Genomic DNA, 12,615 nt, shown 5'->3' with positions numbered 1-12,615 from the left:
CAAGTCCAGGAAGGTTACAGAACACCAAACAGATTTAAACCAAAGATTAACTGAAGATATTTAATAATCAGACTCCCAAAGGTCAAGGATAAAGAAAGGATCCTAAAAGTAGCAAGAGAAAAGAAACAAATAACATACAATGGAGCTCCAATACATCTGGCCGCAGACTTCTCAGTGGAAACCCTAGAGGCCAGGAGAGAGTGGCATGACATATTTCAAGTGCTAAAGGAAAAAAAAAACACTTTTAACTTAGAACAGTATATCCAGTGAAAATATCCTTCACATACGAAGGAGAAATAAAGACTTTCCCAGACAAACAAAAGCTGAGGGATTTTATCAATGCCAGACCTGTCCTAGAAGAAATGCTAAAGGGAGTTCTTCAATCAAAAGGAAAAGGATATTAAAAAGCAGTAAGAAATCATCTGAAGGTACAAAACTCACTGGTAATAGTAAATACATAAAATATTATAACACTGTAATTGTGGTATGAACTACTATCTTGAGAAGACTAAAAGATGAGCCTTTTAAAAATAATAACTACAGCTTTTCAAGACACAGTATAAGGTATACATAAAAACAACAAAAAGTTAAAAAGTGGGGGGATAAAGTTAAAGTGTAGAGTTTTTATTACTTTTCTTTTTGCTTGTTTGCTGCTTTATGCAATCAGTGCTAACTTGTCATCAGTTTAAAAGAATGGCTTATAAACTATTATTGGCAAGCCTCATGGTAACCTCAAATCAAAAACATAAAACAGATGTACAAAAAATAAAAAGCAAGAAATTAAAACATACCACCTGTAAAAATCACTTTTACTAAAGGGAAGGCAGGAAGGAAGAAAAGAAGGAAGAGAAGACCACAAAACAACCAGAAAACAAATAACAAAATAGCAGGAGTAAGTCCTTGTCAATAATAACATCGAATGTAAATGGACTAAATTCTCCAATCAAAAGACGTAAGAGTGGTTGAATGGATTAAAAACAAACAAACAAACAAAAAAACCCCAATGACCCAAAAATCTGTTGCCTACTAGAAACAGACTTCACCTACAAGGAAAAACACAGACTGAAAATAAAGGAAAGAAAAAAGATATTACATGGTTGGGCGTGGTAGCTCACACCTGTAATCCCAGCACTTTGGGAGACTGAGGGGGGTGGATTGCTTGAGGTCAGGAGTTCAGGGCCAGCCTGACCAGCATGGTGAAACACCGTCTCTACTGACAATACAAAAATTAGCTGGGCATCGTGGTGGGCACCTGTAATCCCTGCTGCTCAAGAGGCTGAGGCAGGAGAATCACTTGAACCCAGGAGGCAGAGGTTGCAGTGAGCCAAGATTGCGCCACTACACTCCAGCCTCTGTGACAAAGCAAGACTGTGTCTCAAAAAAAAAAAGCCAAAAATAAAAAATAAAAAATAAACATACACATGGCAAATAAAGTCCTAACTGAAAGACAAGAACATCTTAAAATGTGGCTTATAAAAAGTAAGCATAAGAAAATCAGTTAAAATTTATTCACTTAACAAATATTTATAAAATGTTCCCTATAAGGCAGACACCATGCTAAATACTCATGGAAGGATATAAAGATGTAAAAATGTGTAAGAGCCAACACTCTAGCGGGGAGATAAACTCATAAACCCATCCCAATTGTTACAATGGTGGTGTGAGGCACAGAACAAAGCATATTTCTTTGTTCATGGGTAGTACCTGGTAACAGACAGAGAAAGCTTCACAGAAATGGTCGTTTAAACTGCACTCTGGGCTGGGCATGGTGGCTCACACCTATAATTCCAGCACTTTTGGAGGCCAAGGCAGGCAGATCACCTGAGGTCTGGAGTTTGAGACCAGCCTGGCCAACATGGTGAAACACCATCTCTACTAAAAATACAAAAAAAAAAAAAAAAAAAGAAAATTAATTGGGTGTGGTGGCGCATGCCTGTAATCCCAGCTACTCAGGTGGCTGAGGCAGGAGAATCACACGAACCTGGGAGGCGGAGGCTGCAGTGAGCCAAGACTGCACCACTGCACTCCAGCCTGAATGGCAGAATGAGACTGTCTCAAATTTAAAAAAAAAAAAGACAAATAAATAAACTGCACCCTACATTACCTATTCGCCTCTTTCCCTTCTCCTAAGTCACTCCTCATCATAGGAGAAGTGAGTTAGAAAAAGAGTATGCATGTGAGTGACTGTATATGAATATGCAAATGCATGGAAAAATGACAGTGGAATAGACTTAACTAGTAACAGTCTCTGGAGGTGGAAGTCAAAGACACCTTTCTCCAGTCTGTCCCTGGATCTAAGGCAAATAAAAAAAAAGGATACCTTAAAAAAAATTACAGATATCATTAAAGTGTATTTGTATATAACTTTTATAATTAAAAACTAATTTTAATGATCAAGGGGAGAAGGGGCCTTGCTTCATGTAAAAAACAAACAAAACAAAACAAAACAAAACAAAACAAAACAAACCAGAGCAGTTCTATGTGAAAAGATGACAAACCTGGTAGGATCCACTTCAAAGCTAACATGTTGCCAATCAGAGGATGTGATCACAATTCGTAATAAAGGATCCAGGAGTTTCTGTAGATAGGTAGCACCATATACCTACAGAAATGCATGAGTAGGAGTTGATTATGCCTGCTCCATATATTTTACCTTAAAAGAAGACAATTAGTCCTGCACATTCTGTACATAATCATTACTTGACATACGTCAGCACACACACGCACACAAAATGAATGATACAAACCTTGAAACAGAACGTCATTATTTTACTGGCCAAGCTGTTTCCTCGGAAGAGAGTCTGCATGGAGTCTGCCAATTCTACTTCTTTAGAAAACATGTTCCAGAGCAGTTGGTAGAGTAAATGCCGAGAATCAAACAGAGTAACCAGAACTCGAGCTAGTTCATCCTGAGAACAAAACAAAATCAGCTTAGCGCAAACAATCCCATTTTTGTTCTTAGGTAGAAAGCTAAAGAGTAGCAAAAATGTAAACCCAAAGTTGACAACCACTTGCTAAATTAAGGCAAATGGTGACTGATTAATATTTATCCTGAGATTTAACTGTGTATATTGTTTATGATAGATGACTATATACGATGTCTACGATAGCTGTTAATTCCAAGATTAACTGGTGAAAGCTATTGAGAGAGGCCTAGGCTTTACCAGGAGACAAAACCTCCAAGATTCAGCTCAAATTACATCACAAAATGAGAGAGAACAGAAACAGAAGATGACAGCAAAGAATTTAGTTTGATTTGTACAAGCATTTGCACAGAGCAGAAATAAGACTGATGATCAGAAGAGTTCTACTCTCTTCTCATACAGTCAGGGGAACTCAGTGAATACTGAATATATAATAGGCAGAGACATGACAAAAACAGAAAGACTATAGGATTTTTTAGAAATCAGGGAGAAAAGGAATTGGGCATTCAGAACCCAGAGATCAGTCAGATTTACATACAAAGCTAGAGGTGTGAGGATGAGGGCTGAAATTCCTATCTATTACCTAAATGACATCCTTTATAACTCCCTGTAGTAAAGCAGTTTGGGGTACACTCAAGAAAAAATGATCTAATGGTAAACCACTGTTTAATCACATGATAAGAAGAAATTTATAGAGAATAGGGGAAGCTATAAAAAGATGCCTCAATCCTCAAGCAGTAACAACAAAGGCCAGGATCATGGCCCATAGCTCTCTAATTCTTGCCTGATCCCAGGATTGCAATAATGTTATAGGTGAGATCTGGCCTAACAGAAAATTCCTTCTCAAAGTCATTTAATATAAAACTCAACGAATTAAAGCTACTTGAACTTAACTGAATTTTTTTTTTTTTTTTTTGAGACGGAGTCTCGCTCTGTCACCCAGGCTGGAGCGCAGTGGTGTGATCTTGGCTCACTACAAGCTCCACCTCCCGGGTTCATGCCATTCTCCTGCCTCAGCCTCCCGAGTAGCTGGGACTATTGGCGTCTGCCACCACGCCCGGTTAATTTTTTTGTATTTTTTTTTAGTAGAGACAGGGTTTCACGGTGTTAGCCAGGATGGTCTCGATCTCCTGACCTTGTGATCCACCCACCTAGGACCTCCCAAAGTGCTGGGATTACAGGTGTGAGCCACCACACCCGGCCCTTAACTGATTCTTAATTTAAAAAATTACTGAGTATTTTCAGTGCTAAATTATAAATAGGTGCTAATAAGATAATTCAGAACATCCATTTTCAAAACATTTGAAACATCTGTGAACTAATTTTAGGCTTCAAGAAGGTTTCAATAATTTGGGGCTGTTGCTAATCAATGAGTGTAAAATTTCAGTTATACAAGGTAAGTTCTAGAGATCTGCTGTGCAGCATTGTGCCTACAGACAGCAATACTGTATTATACACTTAAAAATCTGTTAGAGGGTAGATCTCATGCTACGTGTTCTCACCAAAATAAAATACCAGAGAAGAAGCATTTCAGGTGGTGGCAGAAGCAAGGGTGCTCTAAGGCAGAAACAAGTCTAACAAGAAGGGACAGAAAGGTAGCTGGTGTCGCTTTGGTGAACAAGAAAGAAAATAGCATAAGATGATGTTAGAGATCTCTGAGGCAGGGCCCAGATCAGGTAGAGCCTTGTAGGACAGGATAAGGAGTTTTAATTCTACTTTAAGTACAGGTATAAAAAATTTTACTTTAAGTACAGGTATAACGACGACAGATTACCTTATTAGTCATAATTTACTACAACTGAAATCAGTTTTGGTACAATAAAAAGCAAATAGCCGTTTAACACTGGAAAGGAACAACAACCCTTCTCAACGTTTTAGCATGTATTAAGAATGACGTGATTTTAGGAAAATTTTTCATTAAATTAAGAGAGAGATCTAATAGCCATATGATGTTTTCAGTGTTTAAAACAAGTATCATAATATCAAATGCAAATAAAAAGTACTTACATTTTTAAAAAATTGTGTAAGACATTCTGGGGAAAAGAATAGCAAACTGGAGGTAGTACACAGGCACAAATTGTGGATTCCAGCTCCAGTGTTGCAACAACTAACTAAAATTAGGTTTAACCTAATTACCTTATCAAATATATGAAGACACCAGAGTAGATCAGCGATTTTTAATCAGTGTTTAAACGGAACTTTTTAGTAGGATGGAAAGATATAGAACACCAGTCAGGTCTAGTGGTGCCAACCATTTCCCTACAGCTGAAAAATCACCTAACTAAACATCTTCTAAGATTTCTTCTGGGCCGGGTGCAGTGGCTCAAGCCTGTAATCCCAGCACTTTGGGAGGCCGAGGTGGGCGGATCACAAGGTCAGTAGTTCGAGACCAGACTGGCCAATATGGTGAAACCCCGTCTCTACTGAAAATACAAAAAATTAGCCAGGAGTGGTGGCGGATGCCTGTAGTCCCAGCTACTTGGGAGGCTGAGGGAGGAGAATTGCTTGAACCCAGGAGGCGGAGGTTGTAGTGAGCCAAAATTGGGCCACTGCACTCCAGCCTAGGAGACAGAGCGAGACCCCATCTCCAAAAAAAAAAAAAAAAAGATTTATTCTGGCCCTAAAGTTTTACCCATTCATTCAACAAACACTTACTGAACAAATATAGTCTGAAGGATTTGCTATATGCCAGGCACTTTTCTTTCCCGCTTACTCTATGCACTTACCCACTGAGAACAAGGAACCACATTGGCCAGAGCCATCGCTATAGGGAGTTCTCCTTGATCACCCATCATTGTGACCAGTTCCACCAATCTCTCAAACCGATCAGCCAATACCGTTTCTGCAAGTGTGTCAAATTCTGTGCCTTGTTGAAGGATTTTTGTCAGAACTTCCATAAATGTAGCTCTTGTCTGGAGATCTTTGTGGTAACCTAAGCCTAATGTGGACAAACAGATGCCAATTTACTAACATGGCCTTGCTGAAGTAATTTTTGCTTATCTTACATGCCAGTTCTCTAGGTTTTGTATTTCTAAATGAAACTTTCTTTTGATCTCACCTATGGAGTGCATGAGACCACTGTCTACGTTGGCATTGAGTAAGTTTGACATTGCAAGGACTGTACAGTGCCTCAGTGATGCCAGCCTCCGAGACATGCCACGTTTCCTGCCACCTGTTTGTGCATTTTCATCTTCAACTTCACTGCAGTCATTCAAAAGGTTCATAAATAATGTGAAGTATCTGAGAAATAAAAAAACCGACCTTTACGTAGGGAAGGCCATATCAACTAGAAAGCTAACCAGACATTCCAAAACAATCATATGTGCATGGTGTGACTGGCCCTGGGTTAACTGTTTCTCTCCTCTCTCAGGATAATCAGCCAGGGTGGCTCATTATGAAGTGTGCTATGTTGGACATGATTTTAGCTGATATAGCCTAGTATACCCTTCATAACATAAGCATCAAATAGATGCAATGTAACCTGGTTAAATGTGTCACTTTTAATGTTTAGTATATAAAATTAGTGGTCCAAACAGCTTAGACAATGTCACTTTTGTAAATGACTTAATGAAGCAATTTGGGTTTTATTATAAGTAAAATTTCACTGATCATATTATTTTCTTTAAAAAAATCACAAAACACAGTTATTTTCCTATCCTAGTCCTGTCATGGGGATTACTTGTTTTTGTGTGTGTGGTGGGGGGCTTCATTTGCTTTTTGCTTTATGTTTTTTGGTGACCGAAATTTACTTAAGAAATAACTGTGATTTGGCTTCCATCAATTCTACACCATCTCCTTCTTCAGGCTGCAGAGGGAGACCAGCTAGAAGTGAAACTACTGCTTCCATGCTTGCCTGGTCCAAATCTCTGGAAAAAAAAAATTTAGAGACCATAAATCTTTCAGGCTCTTTTGCTTCCCCTCAAATAAACCTCTTACTAACGGATATAAGCCTTAGGAAATATCTATTTCATTAAACAAATTATTAGCACAACCCAAATAATTTGAGTTAATATGCAGATCCCAGAATACAAAATCATCTCAAATGGGGAGAAGGTAATACTTACTTTCTACAAAGTAATCTTGGCAAAATGACTACCTTAAATTTAGAATGTACAATTAGCCCTCTCTATCAGTGAGTTCTATATCCATGGATTCATCCAACCACAGACTGAAGAAAGTTGGGGGAAAAAAAAGTAGGGTTTCATCTGCACTCAACATGTGCAGATTTTTCTTTGTTGTTATTCCCTAAACAATATAACAACTATTTATATAACATTTATATTGTATTAGATATTATAAGTAATCGAAAGATAATTTAAAATATATGAGAGAATATGCATAGTGTATATGCAAATACTATGACATTTTACGTCAGAGACTTGAGCATCTGTGGATTTTAGTGTTCACGGGAGTGAGATGTGGGGAGCGGTTTGGGGAGTGGTTCCTGGAACTAATCCCTGACAGATCCTGAGAGAAGACTGTATTATAAAGCTAGGCTTGGTCAAAGAAACATATGTGAATGTTTATTATACAGTCCATAGTGTTTAATCACTTTCTGATATGTGTCAATAAGTATTTATCATTAAAGCAGACTTAATTATTTCCTTTTTTTGCCGTCTCTGGTGCTTGAATCAGGAAATCAATTATTTCTTAGAAAGATTCAACACAATGAGTTCCTCAAGTAATACCTTTATCTAATCATAACATAAATGCAATCTGAGGCTTTATGTATCTTATTTCCCAATAACTCTACACTATTCTTCATAACCTAGCAACACTAAATTCCCAAACATATCGCTCTTTCACATTTATTTTTACTGAAAGTCTATCAGTCAAAAAAAAGCAGTAATAAAGATTAGTGTCTTTACATATTTCAAACACAAAAGTTTGACATCTAAAAAGTTTAAATACACATAAAATACAAGTATAAAGCTATAATGAAGTAGTTATAATTCTCACAGTAAAACCCACTAATACTTGAAGGTCATTCTCTTTTTTTACCTTGTAAGACATTTTACATCATCATCCGCTGCTTGGTTTGATGTTCCCATAACCCAGTCTGTCAGGTATTCTACCATCTTATTCCTATAGAATGGTGGAGAAAAGAGAAACAGCAAACAATTTTTTTGAAGCCACACACACACCTTTAGTCATGTAAGATTTCTTATAGTGCAAATAATTTCCCAGATAACCTAAGTGACATGATGACTTTATAAAAGAGATACTGCTATCACAGACATAAAAGCCAGAAGGGAACAAGCAACATCGATATTTACCCTCCATCATGGCCCTTAGTTATGGTATCAGATTGGAAACAGAATCAAATTCTTAGCTCAATTATAGCATAGTTTTAGAAAAAGGGAGCACTGTCACAGGCACAAAGCTTAGGGAAATTTGAGAAGAGATGTAGAGAAAAACAAACATGTAAATTGCTCTCTTTTCATGTCCTCCTTTCTACCAATAACCATGTATCTACTCTTTTCCTGTACTTCATTGAACATATTAAGATTTACAAGACCCTACACTGCTCTTTTGAGAACTCACCTAAATTTCATCTCTTGGCAAAATGAGAGGTCATCTCTCCTTGCCATCATTACTTCAACTAACTGACACAGTTTCGTTTTTATTTGAATTGCATGGACCATATTCCCAAGCACACGAACATACCTATATAGACATAGAAACAATAAAAAAATTATCAGATATAGACAAAGGAGAAGGCATTCAAAGTACTTTAGTCATCAAGTAAAATGAATTAAATTTAAGTTCGAAAACAATAAGATATTTATTTAGAAAAGAACATACACAACTTCTGGTTACCTTATTGTCACACCCTAGTTTGTGTGCAGTAAAGAATGGCAAATTATTTTATCAATTACCACCAATATCAATGTGTAAGAGGTTTTTCTTATCTCTTAAAATGTTTCTGCTATATTTCAGTAGAACGCTTACCTGACCAGATTTAACATCATTGTTTCAATGCTAGCTTGCCCCAGATGTTCAGAGCTGCCTTCGGTATGATTATCTAGCAAGTTCTTCATTATAGCTATGGTTTGTTCTACAAACTGAGTATTGGTATCGGTCAATAAAACCTATAGAAAGAACAAATATATTAAAGATTTGCCATCAATGCCCACAAGACAGACCCCCTAGAGAGATGAAACTGACTGATCTAAACACACAGAGTAAGTGCACCCACAGGCACAGAGCCAAACAAGCCTACAGATATACGAAGACACTCGTACCCATACACAAGGCACGTATACCCTCAGGCACATGTACACACCAGAGTTCCTAAGAGGCAAGCTGACCCCTACATTGAGATGACTCTTCTTTCTGCAATTTTTTGGAAATTTTTAAAAACTGTGAGTACCTAATTTAAATAATCTCAAAGAAAAAGGCTTGTTTCAAACACGTCACTCTATTCATAGGGAAAGGTGAAAAATAAAAAAGAGAACACTTTACCTGTCCTTGGGAGTCAAAAAACTTGCTGATGGTATTCTTCAATTTGTTAAATAGCATTGGATACAGAGCAGGACTCAATTCTAGACCCACCAGATCCTTAACATTGGTCCGTATTTGAAGTCCCACTTTCTCGTGGTTACACACCATTAAGGACAAGAGCCGATCCATAAATTTGCTGACAGGCGTATCTGCGTTTCCCTCTGAGGACATCACTGAAATCATGGAACCCTTACGTTCATTGACTGGACCCATGGGTGGGCTATAGGTTGCCAGGCCAGAATTGCTTCTCTGCTGGAGGCACACTCCCCCAAGGGCACAAAGGAAGCCAGTCATGTTGATCCATTCCTGTAGGGAGTCTGTGTCAGACAAATCTATGGATCCTCCTCCACTCACATGGGACATTCGCCTCTTAACAATGGTCTTGTGAAGGCTTTCAGCAGCCTAAACACAAAATTTTTGTGCAAAGCATGAATTAAACCTTAATTAGTTGAGACTTGACAAATTATTCTTTATCCAACATTTATTCCATGACAAAAGTACAAAAAATGTAAAAAATACATTAAAATCAACCCCCAAAATTACCATACACATTTTTAAAGAGCCACTGATTTATTTTTATCATATACTAATATAATCACCCGAGTATCAAATTTCTTTCAAAAAGCTTTGATTTCACATGGATGAACCTTGGAAACATTATGCTAAGTGAAAGAAGCTAATCACAAAAGCCCGCATATTCTATTAATTCCATTTACAGAAAATATCCAGAATAGGCAAATCTACAGAGACAGAAAGTAGATTCGTGGTTGCCTAGGGCTGGAGAAGTTAGGGGAAGAGAGGCAAGAAAGCGGGTGGGGGGTGGTTAGAGGCAGAGATAGCTAAAGGGTACAGGGTTTTTTCCTCAATTGACGAAATTGTTCTAAAACTTGATTGTGGTGATGGTTGCACAACTCTGTGAATATACTAAAAACAGTCACTGAATTGGATAATTTAAATGGGTGAATTGTATGGCATGTAATTATATATTATATTAAACCCCCCAAAAGCTTTCATTCTAAAGCTACATGTCCCCTTCAAATAAAGGTATTAGGTACATAATTTTGCTTCACAAAAATGTAACTTTTTTCTTATTGTAATTAAGCATGACCAAAAAAATGGGGGAATAACCAGTTTTTATAAATCACCTAATAATGAGAGCAATATGAACATTACAAATCAAGTACACACAAACACCAACTGATCATTAATTTCCAAAGTAACGGGTAATACAGTGAATAGTAATAGTTGAATGAACTGTCCACATGTTAAAATTTCATTTACTCTATGGGCTCAATCTACTGCCTAAGACATTCCTTAATTAGAATACCTAACAAAATAGCAAAATGAATTGTTTCCATGTTAACTCTTCTCTACTTCTGTTGCTCCTTTTCTGAAAATTCTGTGAAACACCCTGATGAAGGGAGAAAGAGCAAGAAAAGGTAAAGAAATGGTCTCTGCAACAAACAGTCTCTAGGAATGCTGCCCAGTATTTCTGTGATGATGGGAACATTTTCTCTCTCTGCTGTCCAACAGAGTAAGTAATTGTCAAATGTGGCTACTGGGTACTTGCAATGTGGCTACTATATGATTGAGGAACTAAATTTTATTTAATTTTAATTATGTTAAAATTTAAGTTAAATCATCACACATGCTAGTGGCTACCATATTACAAAGTACAGGTCTAGATAAACCACAATTAAATATCAGTCTTCAGACAACTATATGCTTACTTTACTGAGTGACTCATGAAAGATTACCAAAGTGAAGTACATATATTTAGCAGATCAATTAATAGACAAAAGTCAACTTTACAAACTTACCTGGCCATCTTCCATTTTGGCTTTTGGATAGTTAAGGATTAGTTTTGTTGCTTGTTCCCATTTTGCATGTGTATCTTCCCAAGCCTAAAATGAAGGCAGTTATCACTTGAAAACAACTTTAAGTCTAGAGCTAAACATCCATGAGCAACAGTCAAGTTTCAAACTTGAGGTATATTAAATACTCAGATATTATACTTGTAATATGCACATATCTTAGATTTACTTCAAAAGCTATTCCTGATCACACATATGTAACAAGAGGCTTCCAAAATTGAGGGTGGGCGCCTGGAAGGGGTGTTTCTGTTGCTAAGGGCATACCTCAGTGTTTCCTGCAGTGGGATGCTCAATGCGCCTCAGCAGTGCCATCACTCTTTTCTGAAGTGCTGCTCTTCCTAAGCAAATACAACAGCAAATCAAGTTACTGCACTTAGAGCCCTGCCTGCCAATGGAGAACCTGATAAGCCCCACCCAAAAGGCAGAGTAGGAAGAGTAGAGCAAATGCTTCAAATGATAAAGCCAAAAACTTCCTTTCACTAACCTCAGAAGAAAGGTACTTATCTTGGACTCTACAATGTCCACAGAATAAAATAACTATTCCCACCTATAATTTAGTCGAAACATATGCCAATGTTCATAAAACTTCACTATCTACAACTTAGGCAGAGTAAATTACATAATCATAACTGATAGTAACATACACTGCCAGTTATTTTTAAAATGTATAGCATATTAACAACTCAGTAGGAGACTAACAATTTATTTCAAATGCTTTTTATTTTCATCTTACTTTGTTCAGAGAAGGATTTCAAGTAAGCTATTTGAATTTCCCCTGTAAACTTACAAAGTAGTGACCTTAAATACATTCTCACAATCAGATGCCACGTGCTTTGAGGCAGACTGAGTAAAAAAAACCACTATTCACATTTACCTGTTGACATCATATTGCTGACAGAGGCAAACTCCATGAATGTGTTATAGTTGGGCAAGAGGTTATGCACTGACACTTCATCCACCCCACACCGGATATCTGCTTCCTCACAGAGGTGGCGGAAACAGGACATGGCAACCAGAACAGCTTCAGTGTCAGGGTTCCACAGAAACATGTACAGGGCCACTTCTAGTTTGGTCTGGGCTTGTCGGCAAATCGGGGGGGTTCCGCTGCATCCTGCTGCACTATCCTGACAGTCAAGGGTGGAAGACACATATTTGCAACTTGGGTAATTTTATATATAAAACCCAACAATGCAATCAACTGTGTGTGTGTGTGTGTGTGTGTGTGTGTCTGTGTGTAGGGAAGTAATAAAATAAGTACACTGTAGCACTCATTGAAACAAGGGCATAAACAAGAACTAAATATAGCTGTAGCA

At 37.5% G+C, this 12,615-nt stretch overlaps 1 protein-coding gene across 2 annotated transcripts in view; it reads right to left on the bottom strand.

Annotated features, from left to right (window-relative positions):
- The window catches only part of NF1 (neurofibromin 1), a 301,105-nt gene that overhangs the window by 136,053 nt on the left and 152,437 nt on the right, over positions 1–12,615 (bottom strand). For both annotated transcript variants that reach the window (XM_011993097.1, XM_011993098.1), the window contains exons 18-29: positions 12,177–12,426; positions 11,567–11,640; positions 11,249–11,332; positions 9,390–9,830; positions 8,877–9,016; positions 8,469–8,591; positions 7,926–8,009; positions 6,674–6,790; positions 5,983–6,164; positions 5,651–5,862; positions 2,748–2,909; positions 2,499–2,602 (exon numbers count right to left, since the gene is read on the bottom strand). In XM_011993097.1, the coding sequence (XP_011848487.1) occupies positions 2,499–2,602; positions 2,748–2,909; positions 5,651–5,862; positions 5,983–6,164; positions 6,674–6,790; positions 7,926–8,009; positions 8,469–8,591; positions 8,877–9,016; positions 9,390–9,830; positions 11,249–11,332; positions 11,567–11,640; positions 12,177–12,426 (1,973 nt within the window). The remainder of the gene's footprint in view (positions 1–2,498; positions 2,603–2,747; positions 2,910–5,650; positions 5,863–5,982; positions 6,165–6,673; positions 6,791–7,925; positions 8,010–8,468; positions 8,592–8,876; positions 9,017–9,389; positions 9,831–11,248; positions 11,333–11,566; positions 11,641–12,176; positions 12,427–12,615) is intronic.

The sequence above is a fragment of the Mandrillus leucophaeus genome, unplaced genomic scaffold (genome assembly GCF_000951045.1).
Source record: "Mandrillus leucophaeus isolate KB7577 unplaced genomic scaffold, Mleu.le_1.0 Scaffold425, whole genome shotgun sequence".
Classification (NCBI taxonomy): domain Eukaryota; kingdom Metazoa; phylum Chordata; class Mammalia; order Primates; family Cercopithecidae; genus Mandrillus; species Mandrillus leucophaeus.
The sequence above is the reverse complement of the archived record's forward strand: the minus strand, read 5'-3'. Positions and strand labels throughout refer to the sequence as shown.